The 27890-nt window shown below is 39.9% G+C and overlaps 1 protein-coding gene across 7 annotated transcripts in view; it reads right to left on the bottom strand.

Moving 5' to 3' along the window:
* The window catches only part of chd3 (chromodomain helicase DNA binding protein 3), a 55669-nt gene extending 32072 nt beyond the window's left edge, over nt 1-23597 (bottom strand). For 3 of the 7 annotated variants that reach the window (XM_088073956.1, XM_088073954.1, XM_088073957.1), the window contains exons 1-23: nt 22831-23594; nt 19712-19839; nt 19441-19629; nt 19237-19364; nt 17886-18124; nt 16047-16180; nt 15807-15942; nt 14851-15026; nt 13093-13362; nt 11059-11262; nt 10747-10970; nt 9694-9825; nt 8973-9078; nt 8115-8306; nt 7281-7481; nt 6652-6789; nt 5786-5907; nt 5364-5537; nt 4442-4583; nt 4022-4153; nt 1898-2015; nt 1146-1270; nt 829-1060 (exon numbers count right to left, since the gene is read on the bottom strand). In XM_088073956.1, coding sequence (XP_087930082.1) covers nt 829-1060; nt 1146-1270; nt 1898-2015; nt 4022-4153; nt 4442-4583; nt 5364-5537; nt 5786-5907; nt 6652-6789; nt 7281-7481; nt 8115-8306; nt 8973-9078; nt 9694-9825; nt 10747-10970; nt 11059-11262; nt 13093-13362; nt 14851-15026; nt 15807-15942; nt 16047-16180; nt 17886-18124; nt 19237-19364; nt 19441-19629; nt 19712-19839; nt 22831-22996 — 3808 coding nt within the window. In that variant the 5' untranslated portion in view covers nt 22997-23594. Of the gene's footprint in view, nt 1-828; nt 1061-1145; nt 1271-1897; nt 2016-4021; nt 4154-4441; nt 4584-5363; nt 5538-5785; nt 5908-6651; nt 6790-7280; nt 7482-8114; nt 8307-8972; nt 9079-9693; nt 9826-10746; nt 10971-11058; nt 11263-13092; nt 13363-14850; nt 15027-15806; nt 15943-16046; nt 16181-17885; nt 18125-19236; nt 19365-19440; nt 19630-19711; nt 19840-22830 lie in introns of all 7 variants that reach the window. The other 4 variants (XM_088073958.1, XM_088073955.1, XM_088073959.1 and 1 more) reach the window with 3 other exon arrangements.
* Nucleotides 23598-27890: the final 4293 nt, after the last annotated feature.

Genomic DNA, 27890 nt, shown 5'->3' with positions numbered 1-27890 from the left:
GGTTAAAGTTCAGAGTTAAAAAGTGTTTCCAGATAAATTTGAATTTTATACATTGTTATTTTTTGTGCAGTATGAAATACACACGTTCATACCACTCTGCACACAAAATGCTCTTTTTTTTCATCAGGCCGAATCATAAATATCAAATATTCATAAATATTCAGAATTTTAACCTTTTAAATTCAATGTTTCTGTCATTTAGATGAAAGAAAAAAGAATTACTTTCAATATACTGCATTCAAAGTAGATTTTCTTAAATTTATTATCATCACAGGCTGGGATGTGTCAGTGATTTGCAGCAACATTGATTGTGACAGTGCATCTGGTGGAAATAACATGCATTTTCTCCATCTCTCCATCTGGTGGAAAATAGTAAAAAATATAAATTTCAAGGCAAAAGTCTGGACACCCAGAAATAATACAATGCATGTTTTTATGCTTTGATGGCTGTGGGATCAAAAATTACAGTTTGAATGAGATTCAATGGCACATTTTTTGCACTTAACAGTATAAATGTAACAATTTAGTTTCCACAGTGTATTTTAGACTTACTGTAGGTGCTGAGCTGGAAATTCCAAGATTAAACAAAAATACACAATCTTACCAAAATTTCTGCCATATGCATGAACCCAGCCAAAATTATAAAAAAAGGAAGAAAAAAAAGAAAAGCAGGCAAAATGCACCAAACAGTCCCTAAGGGTTGAAAAAATAATTTAATTCAGCGAAAGAAACTTGCCTGCTCTCCTCCACTGCCCCAAATATTAAAGTTTTGGGGTTTTTTTTACTGAAAACCCAAATTTCTCTTGACAAAATATTCTATAAGCTCACGTTCTACTTCATCCTTGAAGAGCTCTTCTGTCCCAAACTTGAGGATGTCGTCCAGTTCCTGTTTGGTCATGGAGCCAGCCTTGGATCCGAGTCCCGGTCGGACCACCAGGTGGGTCAGCATCATCTTCCTCTTGGCCACCTGAGTGATGCGCTCCTCCACGCTGGCTCGCGTCACGAAGCGGTAGATCATCACCTTGTTGGCCTGCCCGATTCGGTGCGCTCGACTGAACGCCTGCGCAGAGAGCGGGAAATTCGAAACATGACGTTTCTGTCGTACTGAACGGCTTCATTCGTCTGCAGCTGCGAGCTGACAGTACCTGTATGTCGTTGTGAGGGTTCCAGTCCGAGTCGAAGATGACGACGGTGTCCGCTGTGGCCAAGTTGATGCCCAAACCTCCCGCTCTGGTGGAGAGCAAGAAACAGAACTGACAAGCGCCAGGAGCTGCCAGCAGAGAGACAGAGAGAGGACTTTTATTTTGACAAAATAAAAACATTTACACCACAAATTAATGTGGAAAAGACACAAAGTTGTGAATAAAAAAAAACACCAGAATGCAGGAAATTAAATATTTGATACTTAAAAGATGAAGCAGGATCAAGGGCAAGTGTAATTTTGTTTTTTAAACTTTGTTTTTTTAAACTGGATAATAATAAATATACTATCTTCTACTTTGATGATCATTTTTGGTCGGTAGTAGTTTATGTTGTGTGTATTTTTGTGATTTTTATCACCTCTGTGCAAATACTTAGATTTTTGAAAATATATGTTTCGGGTCTTACTGTAGGTGTTGCTGATTTTTTGTTTGATCACTGTCATTGATGATTTTGAGCATACACCTTGCCTCTTGTCATATCAATCTTTTGACTGAAACTTAAAAGTCCAGTAATGTTTTCGGACTGCATCAATATTACCAATATTTTCCTAAGCACAGGCTATTATTCACACTGCATATTTTATTGGCATCTTTTTGCAAATAACAGTTTGTGCTACAGACTGGTGATGACGATATAAATCCGGCTGGTCAAGGTCTTGCATGACGTAAAAGAGCGATATCTTCGAGTATCTCACCATTGAAGCGGTCGATGGCCTCTTGTCTCAGCGCTCCTGTGATGCCGCCATCGATTCGTTCATACTTGTAACCTTCATGGTCCAAGAAATCTTCTAGTAAATCCAGCATTTTAGTCATCTGTAAACCAGAGAGAGACAGAGAGCTGCTCATGTGTGCAGGGCTGTAGTTCAAAGCTTCATTCAAAACGCAGAGATTCAAATTTTCAATTAACATTTGAATGCTGCGCTACTTTTTTTTTCTTGGCATGTCTGTTGATACATTTTAAACCTGGTAAATATTAGGATACACTAATAAACTAAATTATACTTTTGCAGAGTTGGATTGTGGCGGTGGCTGCGTGGGATTGTTTCATACTCGTACAATCCAATCCAATTTTTCAAAGACTTCAGATAGTTGTCCAAAGGTCAAAACTTCAAAAAAGATAGATGTTATTATTTCCAAAATTCACAACATGATTTATCAAACTAAATACTCTGTTTCAATCCATATTTGTTGGAGTTTAGATTTTCAAGTAAACAGCTTTTTCAAAACACAAAGGGAGGCACGCACCTGCAGAGTCAGTAACAGAGCCGTGTAGCAGCACTTTAACAGCAACATAAACTACATTTATAACCACATAACAAGAAATCTGTTTCAGCTACAGCACCATTATAGTAAATTTACAGAAGCTCTAAGAGGCAAGATAATTATTTCTTTGGGTTTTTTTTGCTGGGAATGTTGGTCAAACCCTAAATTTATCTCCTACAAAGGAGATGTTATCTCTCCTCTACTATAAGTATGTGCTGCAATGATGTATGTAAACTCACCCGGTATTTGAAATGCTAATGATGCCTAATCAGAATTTTAAGGTGATAAATGTTGCAAAAAAACAGTCTCTTTTTATCTTGGTCGCTCGCTAGTTAAATTGCATGTGTGTGCATGGTAACGTAGAAGTTGCAGGCGGTTTTTCTGTGTATGAAACAGAATCCTGCTGTCATCACTGCACAGATCCATTATGTTTTACAGTAGAAATTTGTAGTTCATTAAACGCAAACGAAGGTAAAACCTTTTGTTTATGCTGCATTTGGCTGAACTTTTAATGCCCTCTTTATTGTGCACTTAGCGCTTCATTCTGCACAGCTTTCTCACTCTCAAAACAGCCTAATTAATCCTCAAAGTTTATCTCCTTTGTAGCAGAAATATCTAGAAGATAACATATCTTACAAAGGAAAAAACACCCTGAAAGTACACTTACATGCGAGATAATATCCCGAATGTGGGAGAGATAATATCTCTTATGTAGGAGATAAAATTAAAGCTGGTAAAGCCACAAAAAATCACCTCGCCTCTCAGGGCTTCTGAATACTATTTTTTTTAAATATCTTGTTTTTTTCATTTCCCTTTTGCACATATTAACATATTTTTTAGTCCTTCCTTGTGGTAACTTTATTTTTTAGATGTTTTTGTGTTTTATATTGTTGATATAGATAGTTTTGGCAGGTATATGGATGAGAAAAGGTTCAGTTTGGGGTGTTTATATTTTATTTTGTAACACTGGGGGATAGTTGTATTGTAAATATTTGGATTGTAAATAAAGCTGGGACAGTTATTTACTTATTTAATTTGTTGGTATGTAACCTGGGGATGGTAGTGTGAGCGTACACTAGTTGTAAATAAATTTGGGAATTTGCTAACATAATATATATATGTTTAAAAATGAGATGGGGTAAGGATGTATAAGTTTGACTTCTACCAACGCCATTTCAGACACTGTACTTTTGCTTTGTTTGTTTACGATATGCTTTATTTCTTCTTTTTTAAGGATTTTAAAATCGTTTTTTTAGGTGGATGACGTCACAAAATATGATGACAGACATGCGAAAAATCTTTAGAAAACCCCAAAAGAAGCATCGGATGTAAAATTGGAATTTGGTCCAGACCTACGTGTGTGTTTTCATCTGTACACGAACATCCAAGCACAGCTGGAATCAGTCTGCTGCTGAGCCTTCTGGAGGCATCGTGGGAGCAATTTGACATCTGTGAAGGGAGGTGTCCATCTGGTGTGTGTGTGTGTGTGTGTGTGTGTACTTTCCTTTTTTTTATGCATACTGTATATTTATGTGAGACTTCAAGCGAGTGTGTACCTGTGAGAAGACCAGTACTCGGTGCCCCTGCTCTTTCAGTTTCCTCAGCATCTTCTGCAACAGCATCAGTTTGCCGGAGGCCTTGGTGAGGGCCGACCCCTCGTAAGCACCGTTGGGGGTTTTTTGGGCTTCCTGAGCACACACAAACACACAAAGTCACGAGGACAAATGACTGTCAGCATCTCAACTGTAATTTTAACCATATGTCACATCTTGAAAGCACAAATATGACACAAAAAGCACTACCAAACATCACCACAAGGTGTCACTGTTCTGCAATTCGGGAGTAATTCAACTCAAATAGGATGAAAATAAGTGAAATACAAGCAAATATTGAACACAATTACATTTTTATCAATGCATTATATTTGATTTTAGAGGGATATTGTCAAGGATAAGAGTGTGTGTGTTTGCTCTCACCATGGAGGCGACGGGGAAGAGGTAGGGGTGGTTGCAGCACTTCTTTAGGTCCATCATGATGTTGAGCAGAGAGACCTGGTTTCCTCCGCCTTTCGAGTTCAGAGCCTCAAAGTTCTTGGTCAGAATCAGCTTGTAGTATTTTCTGTGTTTAAAAACAGAACGACAAATGAGAGCATGATAACCGTAAGCAAAGACTAAGATAAACTTCCATTTTTTCACTTCTCCACCCTCCATTGTTAAATTCTTAGTGAAAATATCCTGAAGAGCTGCTGAGGAATTCTCTCATTTTCTGTTTCAGTATTTAATGTTGCTACTTTTTTGTGCAAAATATAAGTATCAAGACTACTGTAAATCAATGTAATCCACATTACTCAGTTGGAAATACAGGGTGTCCACGGATATAAGATAAATTTAATAACTTTTTAATAGCACTTTAAAAGGAATTTAAGATCAAACTTGCAATAAAAATGCATGCAAAAAGTGGAAATACACTCTTTCCAATTAAAAACATCGATGTCAGTTCTAAGTTTAAGTTATTTTTAGGTGTCAGGAAAACCTGGCTAAATTTAGTTGGAAAACAATTCTTTTAAATGTTTAGGTTGTGACCATTACAACATTATTTCAGTGACCATTTTAACATAAAGTCGTTACAATTAAATAAAGATACTGAAGTGGTGTTGAAAAAATGGTTAAACGTAACCATAAATAATAATAATAATTATAATTTAGCCCTGTTATAACATAGATTTCCTGATGTTTTGACCTCTAAAACCAAAACAATTCTTACTGAGAAACAAAAAAAACCCCACTAAGCTTCACAGTGTCTTGTGGAAGAAAATGAAAGTTAAGTGGTCGCTGATGGAGCTGTAGGGAGATGTGCATCAGTTATACAAAAACGTCGATGTCTCCGTGTGTGTCGTACTTCTGCATGGGGCTCAGCTCCACTCGGACAATCAGCTCGGTCTTGGCGGGCATGTTCTTGAAGACGTCGGCCTTCAGCCTGCGCAGCATGTGAGGCCCCAGCAGGTCGTGGAGCTTCTTGATCTGGTCTTCCTTGGAGATGTCGGCAAACTCTTCCAGGAAGCCTTCAAGGTTACTGCACAGAGAGACGGACAGGGTGACGGAGCGCTAATACTGAGGGTCGAACTAGCACACAGTGTCTGACTCCATCGATGAAAAGGGGAAGAATTATATGTAGTTTTGTATAGAAAAATGCGTATTTGCTATTTTTGGTGTCCTTGTGTGTGTGTGTGTGTGTGTGTGTGTGTGTGTGTGTGTGTGTGTGTGTGTGTGTGTGTGTGTGTGTGTGTGTGTGTGTGTGTGTGTGTGTGTGAGGGGTCGTACTTGAAGCGGTTGGGTGTGAGGAAGTTGAGCAGGTGAAACAGCTCCTCCAGGTTGTTCTGTAGAGGCGTTCCCGTCAGCAGCAGCTTGTGGTCGATCTTATAGTCGTTCAGACGCCTGAAAAACTGCAAAGACAAGAACACGTTATCGTACATCTGCAGTTATTTTATACATGTTTAACAATATTATTATATTCCTTATTATATTCCTGAAGAGACAGGACAGCTTCTGACAAAAAAACAACATAGAAACATAGAACTAAAACATACTTTTCATATTAATGTGGCTTTAATTAATTTATTTTAAGTCATTGTGTCCATCATGATCAATGTGATTCTACATACATCTGCAGGGGGAGATTTACTACTGTTTCAAATTGTCTCGCTCATTACATAACTTGATCACAATTTTTAAAAAACAAATTTAAGGGCTCTTTATCAAATATTTTATATTAAAAATTATGGTAATAATAGTGATAAAATAATAATACAGTAAAATAAATAAATATAATAATAACCAAAACAATAATATATTTAGCACTTTTATGAAATAAAGTTATACAGTAATTTATTTAAATAAAAATGGCAGACAAACTATGCTAAAAAAATGTAAAATATTTAAACGTACAACACTGAGCAAAATAAGCTACACATATAATAATTAAAATAATCAAAAACATTTATAATATAGGTTAATAGAATAATTTTTATATAAATGGGTTTTAAGCAGAGATAAAAGTGAATTTAGACCACAAAACTCGTGAAAGCACAGATATTTTTTGCGTGGAAAAGTTTATCCTCATCCTCGACGAGAAATGGGGAATTACTACATTTACATCGACACACACAGACAGAATATAGCCACAGTACCTTGGACTGATTATTCTTGAGACGGTGAGCCTCGTCCACCACCAGACAGGCCCAGTCGATGGATTTGAGCGCCGTCTGGTCGATGGTCACCAACTCGTAGGAGGTCAGCAGCACGTGGAATTTGATAGGAGCTTCTCTCTGCAGGAAAACAAGGAAGGACAGGATGTTATATTACGTTAAGATTGTTTCATTGTTTGTTTCTTCTTATATAATGGTTATTGTTAAAGGTATCAGGTTTAAACTGGTTTAAATTGCACTTAAAAGGGGAAAAAAAATCATGTTAATTCTCCATGTGATGAAAAACATTAGAGCTGAGTCATCGAGTTAAAATCAATGTATCACAAAATGAATATTATCTGATTCAAGCAACTTTTAAGATTACGGTTCAGATCAAATTTGTCACTAACCCGACTAATAAACAACATGAGTTTTGATTTATATTTTTCCAATAATGATAATTTCTAAAATCAATAACATGATTAAATCATATAATTACTACACGATTCCACTGAAAATAAAGAATTAAATTATAGTATTGAATTATCTCCTAACCCTTGATAGCACACAGTTTTTTTCACCTCCCATCATCCTCAAATTTATTTTGAGATTTTTGCTCTCGCCGTCCTCACCCTGAGTTTGAAGGCCTTCTTCCCTCCTTTTACGGCCGTGTCGTCGAAGGAGAACTCGTTCTCTCTGATGATGGCTCGGCTGTCCTTGTCTCCCGTGTACGTCACCACGTAGAAGTCGGGCGCCCACATCTCAAACTCCCTCTCCCAGTTGATGATGGTGGAGAGCGGAGCGCTGACCAGGAACGGCCCCTTAGTGTGGCCCTGAGGGCCGGAAGAGAAGGAACAAGTCATACAGTCTGTCCGTGAAACGAGACTATAAGAGGACCAAGAGGCTCCAGTATTATTATTAAAAAATTCCACAACATTACAGACCATAGAATATGTTACCAGATCATCACATCATGCATCAAATTATTAAGAAAAAAAAAAACCTCATGTAATGCGTTATAAAAATGCAAAAGTCAATGTAATATAAAAGAAATCTGAAAATTAAAGTAAATTCATACAAATTAAAAAATACAAATAAAAATAAATCTAGTAAAAAATAAATAAATCTAGCAAAAAAACAAATCTATAAAAAAAAAATACAAATTGTCAGTGTTGTATAATAAAAATCTGAAAATAAAAGTAACTTTATAAAATAAACAAAATAAATATGAAAAATATAGAAATAAAAATACATACAAATAATAATGAATCTAGTAACAAAATCTGTTTCAAATATATTGCAGGAAAAATAGAACCAAATAGAAATTACAGAATAACTAAAATACTAAAATGTATCTTCGTAAAATGAAATTGGGTTTTGCCAATTTTTTAGAAAGGCAATTTGACTGCAAAAAAAAAAAAGTTAACCATGTGGTTACAACGGCTGTTAAAGGGTTAAGTTATAACCTCTTTGAAGAGCGAGTAGAGGAAGACGATGGTCTGGATGGTCTTGCCGAGGCCCATCTCGTCTGCCAGGATGGTGTCCGTGCCCTGAGCCCAGGAAAACCGGAGCCAGTTCAGACCCTCCAGCTGGTACAGGTGCAGCGTCCCGCCGGTCGATGTGACAAAGTCGGGCTGCTCCTCGTATTTTATCGTAGGCTGGAATACGAGAACAAAGTACAGAAACATAATTGGGACACAGTTAGTTATATTTACACCAGAATGAGAAGTATTAATAGTAGCAATATCACAGTTTTATATCAGTGAAGTTATTTTCATTAAAGAGGCCCAGTAAACTTTTCCCTGTTTTTGTCTATAATGTCGGATGTTTATAATAAATGTGGTAAAGTTTTAAATAACGAGGTAAATGTATGTAAAAGTAATAACTGTAAGTAAAAATCTCAGGCGTCAGACTGTTCTGAACTCTGTCTTTTACTTTTGTTTGAGATAAACTGACGTCAGCTGGTGACAGATGTTTTTACATCTGCTCCAGACGGAAACCCAAAATAAAAAATCTGAACTTTAAAATGAGAATAATCAGTTCCCTTTAATATTGTCTTTAATCAGTTCAAGATTATTGTATTGGCTTTGTTCTACAAAATCATTCCACTACACAAAAAAATGTCTAAAATTTATTCAACACATTAGTTTCCACATAAAGGGATGATGTTTGGAACAGGTGAGACAAATAGTATGTGTAAGAGTACATACATTTTGAATACAAAAACCCACAAAATAAACATTCTCTGGGGCTGAGATGTGGTGAAAAAAACAGACAGGAAGCAGCTAGAAAGACACGACAAAATGAAATTAAAGTTAACTCACGTCAGTGACGGGCGAGGCGGGATCCTCCTCCTCCTCCTCCTCACCCTCCTGGGTCTTACTCCTAATCTTCCTGGGTTTGTCCAGGTCATCCTTCATTATTGCATCTCTGTTGAATAACAAGTTATCAGTGATTATGTTCATGTGCACACTGATATTACACTTTTATCAGAATATGACAATATTCTCTTTTTAAAATAAATGTTTTTTATGCATGGTCCTGGTTGAAATAAAGACATGATGTTTTTTAATGTTAATATTAAGTTATTATTGTGATTATTATTGAGATGATGATGATTATTATTATTATTATTATTATTATTATTATTATTATTACTACTACTTTCTTTAATTTCTTGTGCCATAGGGTAGAGAGTCATCTGTCTATTTCTGTAAAATCAAATAAAGCCCAAAAAATCATTTACAAAAAAAAACAACAAATAAATACATTTTAAAATACATTAATTAATTAATAAAAAAAAATATAAATAAATTACATTATTCTGAACTTGATATTGGTCATGTAAACAGCATATCCAAAATTAGGCCTTATTCTGAATACAGCATTTTCAGATAAGGACGAGGAATATGCCGATATTATTCAGGTTTTAGGTGTATTTTTTGGACATGTGGACATCACATCAGGAATATGTGTCTCACTTGTTTTTTTTAAATGCAGTTTGTGACACACAGCCTCTTGCCTGTTTACGTTTTTTTTTCTTACCTGTGTCTCCAGTAGTTGCCCTTGTAAATTGCAAATTCAGGGATGTCCATGTCGTCTCTCTCCCAGGTGCACTGATCATAGGTCAGGTCTCTCCATTTGACCAGGTAGTGGTACATCCCTTTCTTATCCACACTGTCAGGAGGACACACACACACAAAACACAGCGAGTGCTTTATTACGTGTTTTAACAAATGTTAGCATTTCAGCAGTGTGTGGTCAAAACGACCTCAAAAGTATCCGCAAACACATGTCAAGTTGTGTAATTGGACTGCACTGAAAGACGGAGACAGAGGGAGGGAGTTACGACGCTTCTCTTAGAGCACCTTTCTTTTTATCCTGTTAAAATAATATCCACAACTTGGATTAATTTTTAAGAAAAATACGAATTTTTTGGTTCCCTTAATTGGTGAAGACTGAGTGAATTTAATTTTTTAATTACATTTTTTACTGTTTATGTAAACTGAGTTGAAAATATGCCTCACCATTTGTAATTTAAAGCCTCTAATTTTACACATATTATAACTTGTAAAAAAATAAAAATAAAAATGAAATATTTTTCAATGGAAATTTTGTCAGTGAATATCAACTGATTTGTGTGGATCATGTTGAGACTTTTTCACACAAAATTCACATGTAGGAGAGAAAAGGTGCTTTCCAGCAGATGGTGCTAATGCAACACTTATGGATACTAACCACTTTTAAACTTAACAGAAGAAGACCAAACCAAACCTGTCACTAGTGCTTTGTGTTTTATGAGTTATGTAACTTGGCATTTGTCAGTGAATACTTATGAGACTGTTTAATCCTCCACAGCAGGCCAAAAAAATACCCTGCAAACTGTGACTGGCATATTAATGTAAATTTATAAATACAAATATGTCACATATGCCTGGAATTCATAATAAATCAGTTACAGTACACTCTGCTTGAAGTAATAATTGAGCTTTGAAGTAATTAAGAACTACTTGATGTTAGTTTTTGAAAAAACTTAAATAAAGTAATGAAATAACGTTTCAGAAGATCTGCGTGCTCGCGCTCGCACACTAAGCTCACCTGTGGTTGATGATGCGGTGGATCATCATCCACTCAGGCTTGATGCCGTATTTGTAGTACTTGTCTTCCAGTATGGCGCACTGGGGGTCCTTGGCCCTCCTCTTCTCGCTCTTTCCCACCGTGTTCTCGTCCTCTCCGCCTGACCCGTAATCCAGGCTGGGAGGCTCGTCCATGTCCGTCTTCCTCTGGTAGTTTCTGTACATCACCGAGTGGAAGATCTCCAGCTGGGAGGAGATAAAGACGATAATTAGGATTAAATTTTGAATCCTTCTCACATCGTTTTGACCACCACTTTAATGTTTCCTCTCTCACCTGCAGCTCAGTGATCCAGGTACAGTGCCAGTACGACTGCCCGGTCAGTTTGACGAAGAACTCCCTCTCTGCTCGGCCCTTCATGGGCGGCGGCGGCGGGGCGTCCGGAGGGGCGTCAGGAGCCGGGGGAACAGGGATGGGAGGCGGAGGGTCACCCCATCGCCAGTGGAGGATCTTCTGGACACGTCCTTTGATTGGCGGACACTAGAGGAGGAATGCAAGTTATGAATGACTTTGTTTTGATCCCAAAAAACAAATTAAATTAAATTAAAACATTATATAAACAAACAAAACAAAAGTACAGTGTCCGAAAAGGTGTAGGTAGAAGTCATATCTACCCCTTTCTCACTTTTTCTTTTAACACATATATATTATGTCAACAATTTCCAAAGTTAGGATTAGTGTTTGGAAGTGTGTGCAGGTGCTGCATTTTCATTTTTAGTTTACATTTATTTGCACATAAAAACATATGAAAAAAGGTGATAAATCGCAGTTTATCAACGTTAAGCTGTAGCAATACTCAGCCTACTGCAGAACATTTAAAATCTATCTTGACCTAAATATTGTGATAACATTATATTTTTTTGGGGGGGGTGTCTGATGATTCCCACCCCTGCCTAAGACTATTTTGGCTTCATTTGTTGTCCTTTTCCTAATGTAATAAAATAGACTTTAAATGGAGCGCTCAGCTGTGGTGCCAGCCCTCAGGAGGAACAAATCACAATTATAGTTATTTGCACTCACAATGAAACTCCCCAAAGTGCCGTCAGGTTTCTCAACAACAGACAACATCGAGGAGCATGAGTAACAACACTGCTGAGAATCAGCGCAGGCACACAGGAAATCATACAACAAAGTCAGCATCAGGGCTATTTTCTTAACAACAGCTACTTATTTTAAGTGTGTTATTGATACAAGAGGCTGCCTTTTGATTGTTTAAGTGCGTGTGTGTGTGTGTGTGTGTGTGTGTGTGTGTGTGTGTGTGGGAGTATTCAGACTGGCGGCACAGTGCGAGGACAGGCTGTGTAGTTTCAGTCCTGCTGTAACAACTTTTTTTTTCAACCTGCAGGACTTCTGTCAGAGCAACACTTCTCGTCTCTGAAGTTTTTGTCATGCACATACACACACGTAAAAAGCTGATTAGAAACCTGGTTACATGTACACATGGCCAAGAAATGGACTTTTTCTTGGACAAATCTAACTGAGGAAAATCTTATTCCACAGTTTTTTATATTCTCGCCATTTAATGGTGTATTTTCTTTTCCAAACTGGAAAATATTTTCCCATGTTTTTGTGCCGAGGTGATTAATAGAAATAACAATTTTTGAAATTGTATTAAGCTAGAGCGCTGGAGCCTGGAGTGGAACAACAGGCGGCAATGTAACTGCACATTTGTCAATTTCTGTCCACTAAAAGCGCTTGTGTTTGCCACTGATAGGCTCAGTTTATGCGAGTTTTATGATGATAAAACTACTGTTTATTTAAGTGTAGTCTGGTAGATTTGGTGATTTCTGGTTAAATAATTAAATTAAATTATTATTGATGCTTGTTGTGATTCTTGTAACTGTCTCTTTTAATTCCTTGTTTATCGTGTGGTTATCGTAAGTCTGTCTTGAATGAGACTGCCTGATTATATACAAATTTAATAATAGAAAATAAATGCAAAAGCTGTCTGTAACCCTGTTACTGAAGATGTGAAGGCACTCACTGAAAAAAGTTATATCTATCATACAGATTTATACGACGGATGAAACACATTTTACTCCAAATCAAAATAAAGCAACACAGTAAAAACATCAACGCGAAAGTCCTAAAGGGAAAATCCGAGTACAAAAGCTCCACCATAAACTTAGAAAAATGACACTTGATGTCCTTTATCCAATGCTCTAAATACAGACTGTATACAGTGCATCATTTATCAATAAAAATCCTACATTAGTAAGCCTGTAAATAATAAATTAAAGTGGATGGAGGGAGGACACAGAGTCCTGAATCAGGTACAAACAGCAGGTAAGTAAAGGAGAAGCAGCTCACCGTGCAGCGCGGACACAGCCACTCTCCGTTGGGGATCTCCGGCAGCGGCGGGTTCAGACAGTGGATGTGGTAAGAGGAGGTGCAGGTGTCGCAGCACAGCAGCTCGCCTCCGTCTTTACACACCCGACAAAACTCCATGTGGTCATCATCCTCCTCGTCCGCCCCCGTGGGGACGCCCACTCTGACCTCTGAGATCACTCTGTCCTCGCTGTCCTCCTCAAAGTCCTCAAAATCCTCGTCCTTTGCTTCCCACTGAATTCCCTCTTTTTCCTGGCAAACGAAAGATTTCATTAATTGATCGACATCTCAGCTGAATTAAACTTTGAGAAAACCTTTTTTGGGAGGCAAAATTTACATTCAGGGTGGATCCACGTGATAGCTATGGTATCTTTTGAATTTTCAATGAGTGAAAAAAAGCAAGGACAAGGAGGAGAACTCAGATTTTCATACTTTTTTTGTTATGTTTTTCCAAAAAAAACCCCAAGACACCAAATTTACACGATTGTGCTGCAAAAAAAACTTGCCACAAGAAAGAGTCACGGTGACGCAGTGCTGTAATGCTGTAATTGCTCATTTTAAGTGAGGGTAAAAACATCTGTAATATGCTGAAAGATCTTTCTACACAACGTGCTAAAGTTCCAGAAACGGCATCTATTGTTATTGGGTGTCAGGCTGTCAAAAGCAAAATTAACCGAAACTGACATCCCATCCAAATTGATGCTTGACCTTTGACCTATGACCACAAAAATTTAATTAGTTCACGGTTGAGTCCACATGGATGTTTGTGCCACTTTTAAATCCCATCTAAATGGATGTTTTTGCAAAATTTAAATAAAAACAACATATTGTATTCACGAGAATGAGACAGAGAAGGTCACAGTGACCCTGACCTTTCACCTATGACCACCAAATTCAAATCAGTTCATTCTTGAGTCCACAGGGATGTGTGGGCCAAATTTGAGGAAACTTCCTCGAGGTGTGCTTGAGATATTTCGTTCACAACAATGAGACAGACAACGTGACTGTGACCTTGACCTTTGACCTATGATCACCAAAGTTGAATTAATTCACAGTTGAGTTCACATGGATGTTTGTGCCACATTTAAAGGAGTTACTTCAAGGTGTTCTTGAGATATCTTGAGAATTTACAAAAATGAGATGGACAGACGGACAACCCGAAAAAAAATAATGCCTCCAGCCATGGAAATTATTTGTGCGGTTACGTACAAAACAACCACTTTCACAAGGATCTCGACTACAGTTTATTTCACTGCGTCTTCACTGTCAAAACTATCCAGTAAAATGCAAAAATAAAAGCTTTTTGTCAACCAAACACCTTGGTACTCCACATTAAACTCACTTTGATTCACTGAGCTGACTAATTTTACCTGTTTCGGAATAAAGACTGTTCACTGTGTCATGGTAACCAAAAAAAATGAGCACTGGGTTTTATTTGTGACATTACTGAATAGATCTACCCCCACAGCACCACTTCAGGTATCAGTCTTTGTCTGGACAGGATTGTGTTTGTCTGAATGCAGCCGGCTCTCCGCTGAGATTTGTGATGCAGCTACAAAGCCTCCATTCATCCGCTGCTCAGAGCAAGTAAAAACAAACCACTTTAAACTGTTTTTCTTTTCGCTCAGCTTTGCTAAGTACATGCGTCACTTGAAGATAAATATGTGAATAAGGATGCTGAGCAAAAAAAAAAAAATCAAAAATAGAAAGTAGAAACAGGCATGTTCTTGTTGAACTCACGCAGTGCGGGCAGCTCCACTTGCCCTCGGGGGCCTTGTCCAGCTCGGGCTCCAGGCAGACGAGGTGATACGCTCGGGGACACGTGTCACACAGGATGATCTCTCCGCCCTGCTGACAAACCTCGCAGTAGTCCTGATGATCCGTCTCGTAGCCGTCTCCTTCCTCTTCACCTGGAACTGTAAAGTGTGAGACAAACGCAGAGACACGTCTGAAACGGCGGAAAATGATTTCTTCATTTTTTAAAATAATTCAGGCTAAAAACATAATTAAATGTAGCAGTTGAGTCTTTAAGGGACAGTTTGGATTAGGGGGCCGACAGATTATCGGGGGCTGATATTTGGCATGTTGCTGATTATCTGTTCAGTGACAACACAGTGCCGATAAAATTAATCAATGAAAATATGCAAAAAAATGTCAGAATGGGAGGAACTTTTATTTTCCTAACATAAAACCTCCATAAAACCTCAGTGAGATACTTTTATTTACTAATTTTCTATTTAAATTTTCACTTGACTTTATTTAAAAAAAATGCTGGGAACTTGCTGTATATGATATTGAAAGTTTCCATTTTGATTAAATATTTAATATTTATATTATATATATATATTATTATATATATTATAGAAATATTATATTTATATTAAATTTAAAAATATTGAATATATTTAATGAGTAAAGGCATTTAAACAAAGTGCATAAACAAAGTGATAAACTGTATTTTTATGACTCTAAATATTAATTTCTAAAAAAGTGGCTAAAATACATTTTGCTGCTATTATCTGTTAGTATTTCTGCCTGCTTCTCCAAACTGGTGGCGTGCCGATCGACACCTACTACTGAGGTGATACCTCATAAAAACCCACTTCACAAAGATCCCAGCCATCGCTTTAACATAGATGTGGACATGCTATTTATAATTATATGTTGTTCATATAACAGACAATTTGTGCTCATACTTGCACTCTTCTTCTTCTTTTTGGCAGGCCGTCCGCGCTTGTTCTTCTTGACGCGGCCGGAGCTGTCGGAGCGAACGGAGGAGCTGTGAACGCTGGAGTCCTCCTGCTCCGACTCGTCCTCGTCCATGTCGTCGCTCTGACGGGGAGCAAAGACGGAGTCAAGGAAAAGAAAAACACAATAAACAGGTAACAGAAACGGGAAAAAGAAGGAGAGGAGAGACGCTGAAGTTTTGTACTCACTGAGCAACTCTTCTTCCTCTTTGCACCTATAGGCGATAGTTTGATACGAATGGGCGCCATCTTTTTTGCCTTTGCCAGAGCCTTTTTCTTGTCCGGGACTCGAGGACTTTTACTGCGCTTCTTATAGCCGGGGCCTGTAACAGGGACGATAATAAGACAGACGAATGACAAATCAGTGAGTGACAAAGAGTACAAAAGGTCAGTTTGTTTTCTCATATTGAGGATAAACCTGGGCTTTTATTTTGGAAACAAAGTATTATTATGGGAAAAAAATGTTTTTCTTTTGATGCAAAAAAGCAACTTGTTGCTGCCTGTTTTTTTTTAGCTGTGTTGGACTCTGGTTATCTGTTATTTATGCATACCTTTGCTCAGTGTCTTCATATGGTTGACACAGTTTTCCCGAGGTTCATTATCACTTGTAAAGCCCTGACTCACCACTTTGAGTCGTACTCTCGGGTAGAGTCGCCTGCTCTGACTCTGTCACTGCTACACCTTTATATATACGGCAATTACTGGACTGCTACTGCTATGTCTTTATCACACATTCTCAGGACTTTTTTATGCTTTCTGCTCCAAATGCCTGGACACAAACTGGATAAAGGGCAATCGCGTATTCTGCAGTAATATGTGGCAAATAACCAAAACCCAAAATGTGAAATCCAAAATGAAGGAAATAAGAGGCAGATTCCTTTTAAATTTTCTGTCTAAAAATGCATGTTTTTTTGTGTGTTGTTTCCATGAAAACAGCTCTTTAAAGGGATAGTTTGGATTTTTTTTGAGGCGGGATCCAGAGTCAGTGTGTTACCTTCAGCACACTCACAGAGGCTAAATAACCCAGCTAACACCAGACGTCCATATGACGTCAGGAAGATCAGGCAGAACAGGTGTTAAATTTTGGTTGGAATGAAAATCGTGAAGACACTATTTTCAATGTCTAACCGCATAAGAATTTCATGTTTTTTGGAAGTTACAATTACAACATTTTGCAGACGTTGGGCTTGTTTTCTGTATCTTACCACTAAATGCTGTTAGTCTACGCCATGATGACGTTGACTTGAGATGTTTGGACCAGGTTAGTTTTTGCTTCCTCACAAAATAACTTAAAACCGACAAAACAGAAACATCATCGTTGTTAGTAAATTTATTTATCAGGCCCACTGAAAAAAAAATCAGTATCACTTTAAGAGGATGCTATATTTAGTATATTTTCACTGTTTTAGTTTGCAGTCAGACAGCCCTTTCCCGCAGGAGTCTGTAGCTGCTACCTAAGCTTTCTTCCAGACCAGACTCCATTGACAAAAACAATAATTTTAGGTTGCTGAACACAGGAGCTGCTGGTCTACTACTGCCTTGATCAGTTACTTTATTTGTCTTACTGTGTGACTTTGGTGAATCCAAGCTGACTCTTTTAAACCCCACAGTCACAAAATAACACCAACAAACTAACCAGTCACGGCAGTGGTAGACCAAAGTGGTTGACCAAATTATTGTTTTTCTGAATGGAGTCTGGCTATAAAGAGAACAATATCACAGCTTAAGTTCCCTGTTGAAAATCGCTGTCTGAGAGCAAGTTAAAGCAGGGAAAATATTCTAAATATAGCAGACACTTGAACTAATATGTCTTATTTAGGTGTCTAAAATATGTTTTGTAGCTGCCCCTGTCCACAGCAGTACACTGCTTCGCCCCCTGTGGCGGTATTTCTGCCTGCTTCTCCAGTCTAGGGGTGTCCCGACCACAATCTACTAATGCACTTCTACCAATAACAAGTGATTCAGTTTTTCTGCTGGATGACAAACCAACACAAAAGCCACATGGATACAGAAAAAGCAAGCACTGACCTTTGCCCTCTTTCGTCTTGGCCTTCCTGATTGGTGGTGGCTGCGGCGGAGGCTCAGGCGAGGCGTTCGCTGCGGAGACCTGCTCAGCGACAGCGATCGCGGCAGCTGCAGCGGCCGCCGCGACAGCAGCGGCGTTGCCCTTGAAGGGGTTGTTGGAGCTGAACTCCCTCCACTTGGCCCCCAGGATGGTCATCATCTTAGACATGGGGATCTTAGGATTCTTCTTGGCTATCATCGGCCTGAGAGCGAGAGGTGAGCATCAGTGAAATGTCAATTATATGTTAGTCACAGAAATGGTGTGCATTCTGCGTGTCAGTCAGACAAAAAAATTCCCCGACATGCACAAGTGGTGGACATTATGGATTCGTGTTATCAGAGTGAGAGCAGGTATGAGTCAGCCACGGAGGCCGAGGCTCAGGCTGCCGCTGACACTCCGACAGCACGACGAGCGAGGAGGATAAAGACACAGCTGCCAGAGGGAGACAGAGGCAAGTTGTTTTCAACCCACGCCACCTGTATCTGTGTTAATATGCTGCTGGTAGTTTCACCACGGACAGCTTCTGCTGCTGGAGGTCGGTCCGTGTGACAGGCGGGAAACTTTATACAAAAGGTGACCCATAATTTTGTGTACTACAACAACACATGTGCATATGTTTATACTGCAGAAATACATGCTTTCAAAACTGAGAAGTGGAACCATAAATGAGCACACACCCTAAAGTGGGTGCTGGCAGTGACATTAACCTTGCAACCAATGCACAGAAGCTTTTTCGGATTCTGCAGAGCACTAGTTTCTCTGTGTCATTATGAATAGAGCAGATGTTATAGTTCTGCAAGACCATAAGCGATCACAGACTCCTAGCAGCAAAACTTCCCTTTTACTCCTAAAATCCTTCTTTTAAAGGGACAGATCACCCCAAAATCAAAATATTTTTCCTCTTTCCTACAGTGCTACTTATCATTCTAGATTGCTTTGGTGTGTGTTGTCGAGTGTTTGAGATATCGGCCGTGGAAATGTTTGCTTTCTCCCCTACATATTAGACTAAACGGCACTCGGCTTGTGGTGCTCAAAGTGCCAAAAAATTAATTTGAAAAACTCAACAGCAATGTCTCTTTCCAGAAATCATGACCCGGTTACTCAAAATAATCCACAGACCTTGTCTATTTTTTCCACTGAACACTGCACTACATCCGCCAACCGGACACACACACACACACACACACACACACACACACACACACACACACACACACACACACACACACACACACATATATGTTTTTATTGTATTTTACCAACAGCTACAGCCAGCTGTCCACGTCAACACCACGTGAAAACAAAATACTGCACCTCATGAACTGGCTGAAGGCTTTGTAGTTGGTGAGCTCCCTGTAGTCCTCCTCTGTGAAGGTATGATCAACATCCTCCAGACCCCACTCCTTCGCCAGCTGGGCCGACGTCTTCTGCTCTATTGGCTGCTGAAAAGCCATTACCCATCAGGACACAAAGATAACACACTTGTCAAAGATTATTTTAATGTGTGTTGTTTTCTACCTTTGTTGTTTCCTCCTGACTGCTGTCTCGGTCCCCATCGAGTTTTTTCTTCTTCTTGGTTTTCTTCTCCTTCCTTTCTTTATGTTTCTTCTTTTTCTTTTTCTCTCCAGATCCATAGTCGCTGGCTACACTGTCTGAGTTCTCGCCGTAATCTCGTTCTCTGTCTGAGTCTCTCTCTACATCGCTGTCCTGAAGAGAAAATGATATTAAAAAGCAATTACTATGTTGCAACATAACCAGCAAAGTAAAAAAAAAGGCATGATAAACTTACAATCTTCTTCCGTTTTTTTGCTTTGACCGGTTTCCCCTCTTTGTCTTTCTTCTTTGCCTCCCTCTTCTTTTTCGGACGCCCTTTCTTCCTGCACGGGATCTCTCTGTCTGATACCTCTGGCTCTTCGTCTAGACGAGAAAAGAAAGCGAGACGGCTATTAGAATCAGATGAGCAATAATCTTCCCAACACCGAGCTAATCCCAGCTGAACATAATTACACACAACAAAAGCTGCATGATAGCCACGGTGGCCTCTGCGACCTCTGACCCTGTCTAAATTGTGACACATGGTAAATTAGATGGAGTTCGTCAGAGGCTGTAAGTACATGTGACAGCTGGTGTTGGTGGTTCCATCACATGGGGATAATTCCCAGTGATGGCAGTGCCAGCGGCTGGAATTGGGCCAGTTTATTTTATTTTGCCCGACAGTTAATCCCGAGTATGAGCCGCGACAGGCAACTAGACGCTGCTTAACTTAGTTCTTACAGTGCGCCGAGTTTGGGCCAAAACTGGGCCAGATTATTTTTTAAACATCCGATCCCAAATCTCAGCCAAGTCACACAACAATATGTTCTTCTCCTGGTGTGAAGAGTTTGGCCCAAAGCTGCTCATTTCCAATAACAACCCAGTGATGGCAGTGTCCACAGCCGAGTTTGGGTCAGTTTATTTTGCCTGATTCTGGGACGTCGATAATCCCAAGTCTCAGCAGAGTCGGGCAACCAGATGCAACTCAATATATTTTGGCCTAAGTTTAGGCCAAAGCTGGGCCATGTTAACTTTGACAACAGCCCGGTGACGGCGGCTGCCAAGTCAGACTAGTTTACTTGGCCCTATTCTGAGGTCTCCTTGATCCAGAGACTCAGCCAAGTCTGGCAACCAAAAATGGCGTGCCGAGTTTGGGCCAATCCTGCGGCAGGTCATTTTTGATAATGTCACAGTGACGGCAGTGTCAGCAGTCAAGTCGGGCCATGTAAACTGGCCCAATTCTGGCTTGTTATTCAACTTATTTGGCCCTACTCTAGGGCATCATTCATCCTGAGTCTTAGCCGAGTTGCGCATCCGGACGCGGCCCAAGTTATTTCTTCTCGTGTGCCGAGTTTGTGCCGATGCTGGGCCAGGTCATTTTGGCTACCTGGGGTTACTTTATTAATGATAGAAAAAATATGACAAGCAGTTTTGTAAACAAAGCTGAAAAGCATCTGTGAGGTCTGATGTGTAAAACACGGTTATATTTTTTAAACTCGATTAAAATAGCAGAAATAAAACTACTTTAACCCACCCCTTCCCCCTATTATATAATAGAAGACTCTCAGCCACAGAGCATCTAAAATACATGACTGTATCTCTGCTTTTACTGGAAATGATTTGAAAATATCAGGCCAGTTATTCCCCACGGTGCCTGTGCAATATCACAACCACAAGGAAAGCAATTGAACCTGCAACCTGACCTGGCTTGGAGCAGAAAAAGACAGAGCGACAGCAGCAGCAGCTTCAAAAGACAAAATGCATCAAAGCATTAAAGCATAACCAAAATATGGGCTGCGGTGTGGGCCTGTGCAACCAGCCTGTTTGATACAGACTACATTCTGTCGGATTTTATTGTCTGCCTGCCTTTGTTGGTGAGCGCTCTCTCCACCAGCAGCAGCAGCAACAGCAGCCCCCTCCTCCTCCTCCACCACCTCCTCCTCACTCCCACCCCAACCAACCCTTCCCGCGTATACGAGCAGCGCGCAGCCGGCGAAGTCGCGCCGGGGGCGGCGGCAGCACGCACGCAGGGCCCGGTGATTCAGAGGCCGCCAGCGGGACGGTGCGGAGCGGTGAACTGGAACGACTTCTCTCCCGCGCTGTAATCCCTGCACGGGGACCCCGACCACCGCTGTGGCCGCGGCTGGAGGTCGCGAGGGGGTTAAGGTCCTCGACGGGAAGCTCAATTTATCTGTCTGGAGCCGGCATGGCGGCGGAGCTAATTAGCTTCAAAAGACAAAGCAATGCAATTCTGTAATATTCACACAGGAAATGACACGTTTTTGTTGTATTAACTCACATTTCTCCCCTGTGACATCTGCACTTCTAACTTTCTCTGCTAAATGTGCATTGCATCATAAAATAAGCAACTACTTAATGTATTTTTTTAATGAATAAACTGCAACCTTAAGGCTATTTTTGATAGTTGCAGGTTACTTTCTGCACCCTTTACTTTCACTGCGTGCAGCCTCACTGTCACAGAAACTTCCAGAATGTCACTCAATCATCTCTTTTTGCAACACGGGAGCAACAAACTATGGTGTTTAATAAAAATGCATTTGAGAAACATGTTGTGTAGCTAATTAGTGCACATATAGAGGGAGCTAAACAGTCCCACCTCTGTGCCCTGTGAAGTGAGCAGCATGCAGCAGCAGCAGTGTCCTATTTTGACCTGTCATAGCGACAATGGGGTAGGGGGGCAAGTTTCTGTCTGGGCAACGTGCTTTCATGTCTGCACAACACAACGCATCCTCTCCTCTTGAGATCAAATATATATCGCCTCCGGCTAGGGGATTCCATGATTTCCAGTCCCTGCTTTGAGCTTTTTCTTTAACCCTCCGGGGCGACCTTATTATACCATGATTATTTTTAAATCATGCATTTTAGGAGCTGTCAAATTTGGATTTAAGGGAGCTGCAACTTTTGATGCTGGAGAAGAAACTTTGTTGGGATGTGCTGGAGGTGTAGAGGAAGTGGAGAGATTGTGCAGATTTTTTTTTTCTTTTTTGGCATTTTGTTGCAAACTGGAGTTTTAAAGCGCGCTCTTGTGTTTTTTCTCTCTCTTATAGGTGCAAATATGGCACCTATAAGAACACATAGGTGCAATAACTAGATGGTGCGTATGCTTTTAAAGGGTAAAGGTGGTGAAAGATGTTTTTTTAAGAACTATTAAGTTTGCATTTGCGCGCACTCGCTGGTGTGTACTGTACCGTGCTGGAGCTGGAGAAGCACCGACACACGGGGCGCAAACTGCGGGCTCCGGCTGCTTCCTAACACACCGTCTCTCCAAAAAATTTAACCGCTTAAGTTAAGTGTGTTTTTATTTCGTGTGCGCGCTCCCGACTTGTCCGCCAGTTTTTTCCTTTTTTACTGTACCTGGCGCGGCTGGTGTTGCAGTTTCCCGAGGCGCCGCCGGCGAGTTTATGTCGCTTGCGTTCTCGTCTAGGTCTCCGTCGTCGTCGTCTTCTTCATCAAAATCTCCTCCCTCGGAATTAACCACCATGCCCTCGTCTTCCTCACAGGACCGGAGAGGAGAGGACATTATATTCCTGTCATTGGGTCCGTCCTTGTATTCAAAAAAGCGTATTCTTGCCCCGAATGTGTGATATTTATTTAATATTCAAATCGGCACAGAAAAAAGTGGGGGGCGTTTTGAAATATTTTACACTAGGCAGAGCAACAAAGATGGCCGCCCTCTTATATTTATTTTTTAACAACCCCCCCAATAAGAAAAAATCCCCTTACATAAAAAATGGCTGACTATATTATTTCAGAACGCACCCCCCTCCTCCTTTCTCTCTCCGTCTCTCTTTCTCCCTCCGCGCGCCCCCTCCCTCCTTAAAAACGTACACATTGTTACAAGAGAAAGGGGTGTGTGACTGCATGTAAGTTACATTGTTACTTGTTTGTTTCTTTTCTGTCTTGCCCCCCCTCCCTCCTTTCCTCTCTTTTCCCCCTCCAAGTCCGGATCAGTCACGAATCCGACACACTCGCGTGGTGTCACTGTCACTTCTTGCAAGATCACGCAACTCTCTTTCTGCATTGCAGAGCCCGACACAAATCTATCAAATATGGCCACCTTATATTCTCCGGAGCCCCCACCGTTGTATAAAAAAATATTTTGGAGCAGTGTGTGTGTGTGTGTGTGTGTGTGTGTGTGAGTGTGAGTGCTGGGGAGGGATTGAGAGAGAGGGGGGTTGGGAAAATCTGCCGCAGCCATGCCCAGACTTACATCAGATTGTATTGCTTAAAAATTAACTACTTGTGGTGGGGATGAAAACAATTCACAATATGCAAACTGCAGCCCCCCCTTTATAAACCACCATATTAAACAGCTCTCAGCCAGTAATCCAGCCTCGCTGCAGAGGTTTAAAACCAACACAGGAGATTTTGTGAACTCTTGGTGTAAAATGTGCCGAGCAGCAGCAGCAGCAGCAGCAGCGGGCTGGATGGCAGTAAGGCCATGGGAATCCCTCAACCCCAGCCAGCCCTCAGCGGCTGCTCAGGGGCACTTTTGTTTTGACAAAAGGAATTTTGATTTGCCTTTCACATTCAAAAGCTCGCAACCAAATTGGGGTCAGAACTGACAGTACCGCAATGACTACAATATGAAAAATGATCTGCATCAAGATGAGCGTCTTATAAAAAATAAAGAAACCCATGTGTTAAACAATTTATGTGGCCTTGATATTCAACTTAATTTGTTGCAGTTATTCTTCAAAAAAAGGGATATAAATATAAATGTGCAACCTTTTGCATCATAACTGAATTTGTTCTGTCAAAGCAGCAAACGTCTATAAAGTGCACCCTGGTTCCCTCATCAAAAAAGCCGTTTAAAAAAAAGGTGATTTTGAGACGAGGGAACTGGAGGTGCTGAAATACAGGTTTTCACATTCAAAAGCTCACAGCCCAAATCGGGGTCAGACAGGAGAAACCGATGGTGATCAAACGTGGAAAAATTATCTGCATCCTGATGAGCTTCTAATAAAAAAAACCTATGTGTTAAAAATATGTGTTTTAACGGTTTGTGTGGCCTTGATTTAAATAAATTCAACTTAATTTGTTGCAGTTAATCTACAAAGTGTCCCAGACATGACATTTTTTTGGAGGCTGACGTGGAAATTTGCTTCACTCTTGTTCCCTCGTCAAAAATTCTATTAAATTCTAACCAAAAAAACAATTAAAAAACCCACTGACTTACACATGAGGGAACTGGAAGTGCTGAAATGCGAACTGATTTCCGTGTTTTCATATTTAAAACCTCACAGCCAAATCATAGTCAGAAGAGAGAAACTGCCGGCGGCACTATTGATAAAATATGAAAGATTATCTGTATTGAAACGTCTGCCTCCCGATGAACTTCTTAGACTAAAAGGCAGTGTTTGAAAACATGTGTTTAACACTTCACATGGCCTTGATTTCATTGCATTTAACTAATCTAATGCATTTACTATTAAAAAAAGGGAACAGAGCAACATTTCACAATAATGAATCTATTTCCTTAATATGCAGAAAAGGTCAATTTATTAGCAGTAAAGGCTCATTTATGCAAAACGTTAAATACCGACACGGACGAAGCTTTCTGTCAATACTCAGAAATCAATTCATCCGAACTTTACAGCTCATTTATACCTCCTTTAGCTATGAAAACAGATACGCTCACTTCAGATACGGATGCACGATAATATGTATCTGTGTGAAAAGTACAACATGTTTCATGAGGTCACACTGAACTTGACCTTTGACCTTCAACCACCAAATTCTATTGAATTTTAACCCTTAGGGCCCGCTTTAATATTAGACACAATCACATCAATCTGTGCTTTAAAAATCAAGCTTGAAAAAAATTATACATTAATATTATTCTCTACTTTCATTTACTTGTTTTTTTTAACCAAAAGCATTTCTAATCAGAAAAATTAAATATTCATTAATTTTCAAAATTTTAACCCTTTAAATGCCAGGTTTGTGTCATGATGCCACTGTGTTTTTAGATGAAAAAAAAAACATAAAAAGTGAAAGATTTTCAATACACTACATGCTAAGTAATTTTTTTCCAAAAATATTATCACAGCCTGGGATATATCAATGATTTACAGCAACACTGACTGTGACAGTGCACCTAGTGGAAATAGCATGTACTTTCTCCATATGCCAAATATGTTAAAAAATGACAAAATCAAGTGGAAAATAATAAGAATTACAAATTTCAAAGCAAAAGCCCAGAATGACACCCAGAAATAATACAATGCATGTTTTTATGCTCTGATGGCTGTGTGGCTGCAGTTTGAATGGGTTTCAATCACACATTTTTTTGCACTTAATCTGAATGTAACTATTTTGTTTACAAAGTGTAACTTAGACTTATTGTAGGAGCTGAGCTGGAAATTCCAAGACTAAACAAAAACACACACTCTTGCCAAAATTCACGCCATGTGCATAAACACAGCCAAAATAATCAAAAAATGAAGAATGAAAAGAATGTAAAATATGTCATAATGCACCCTGGTATACCAGGGTATTTAGAAATCTTAAAGGTATGTTTTTTAAGTAATGTAATAAATTAAATTAATTAATAATTAAACTCATAGTATGTAGTGCACAGCACGCACCACCAGAGCCCAGCCTCCGTGTTAGCGCAGCACGCTCATACTGTCTCCGTACCCTGCTGAAATTTCAGGAAGGTATGAAGGTATGAAATATTACATAACGCCTAAGTATCATTGAGGGGCTTGGCTGCTTTGAGTGACAGATAGTCTGTGATGCTCCACCTCAGCTAATTCCAAAAATCTCCAAAAATCAAAGATTGTGACAGCTAAAATGCTAAACTCGAGGCTTCAAACCGGGAGTTCACAAACCAATGTGACACGTCACAGTGTCCAACATTTATTATTTTATACAGTCTATGCTTTCATAAAATCGTATTGTATCCTGAAACTAAAATAATTCAACCTATAAAATAACCCACAGCTGCATTATGGACAAATCTGTAGCAATCTGACAAATAGCAACTTTGTGCTCATGTTTTGAGTGAATTTAATCACTTTTTTATTCCTGTGATCACTTTGGATCGTTTTCTGCCTTTTCCATCAAAAAAAATAACAGCAAAGAGTTGCAACATTTTTATTTCTTTATATTTTTATCCTCTTTGCATTCTGTCTGTTTCTCCATCAGCTTTGGCTTTTTACACCCATAACTGCATACCATGTAAACAAGCATTTCAATTACACCTCCTGCTCCCTCTGCTGCAACAGGTGCCTCCACCGCTCCGGCTCGGCTTCCCCGCGCCCACAAACGACAAGAGAGGAATTTGTAAGTGTCTGATCCAACGGCTACATCTGCCAAGAGAGGCACGGCGCGATGCAAGACACACAGGGGGGAAAGAGGAGGAGACGTGTGTGTGCATCTGTGCAAGGAGAGTGCGTCTGGAAGCCCCCCCGCGGAGCCTCTGGCCACTGAGGTGTCTGCTGTTTCCAGATTGACTGGCTGGCTGTGTGTTTATGTGCATATGTGAGTGTGTGTGCTTTGTATACTCTCACCCACAGCATCCATGTGTGTGCGTTTGAGGTATTTGTGGCCATGACTGTGCATGTGTCTCACCATGTAACGAGCCAGGATATGCCGCAGGCCCTGACACACTGCACTACTGTGCTGTGGCCCCCCTCTCCTCTCCCCTCCGACACCCCGTGTGTCCGTTTGGCAGGGAGACATGTCGAGGATGAGAGGGAAAGGCGCCTCCCCTGGGTGTTGCGCTGTAGCTAACCCAGATTTTATGCAGTGTGACACACAGAGGAAGGTTCCTGCGCTCCTTTTCAGAGCTGAGCTGTCTGAACCGAGGCGACCCTGAGAGCAGATAATGCTTAAATAATGCTCGTGCAGCGGCAGATATGGAGAGAAAGTTAGCTTTTCAAATCCCAGCAAAGTGTTTTAAGTCAAAGTATGACATGTTCTTTTTGTGTTCAGTCTTGCGTGAGCCGGTTATTGGCTTCCAATTAAGGCTTTTTCTGACCTCTGAGACTTCAAATTTCAGCAGTTTAATTTGCTTTTGAATCTTTTATTCTGGCTCTAGCAAGGTCTCAATCAAAATCTCTGCAAAAAAACCTCCACAGATCTTTTTTTGACTGCCTACAGTCCAGAGGCTGAAGTGCAAAGAGGTGGTCGTGACACAAACAGAGAGATAGTGGACATGTAGTGCAGCAACAGAATTACCAGAATGAATGCTGGCACTTTTAAAAATCATGGATATGTATATTTGTACATTTTTATAGAACTAAATGTTAAAAACTTTGTTTTTTCATGTCTCAGCAACACTGTGGTTAACCTGTTATGATTACACATAAAAACCACTTGGTTATGGTTAGGAAAAGATGATGTTTTGGTGGCACATTTGCCGCTGGAAATGCAACCAATGTCTCTCCTAAAAACACATGCTCAGT

Source organism: Plectropomus leopardus, chromosome 23 (assembly GCF_026936395.1).
Source record: "Plectropomus leopardus strain MGB_pleo_1.0 chromosome 23, ASM2693639v1, whole genome shotgun sequence".
Taxonomy (NCBI): Eukaryota; Metazoa; Chordata; class Actinopteri; order Perciformes; family Serranidae; genus Plectropomus; species Plectropomus leopardus.
The sequence above is the reverse complement of the archived record's forward strand: the minus strand, read 5'-3'. Positions and strand labels throughout refer to the sequence as shown.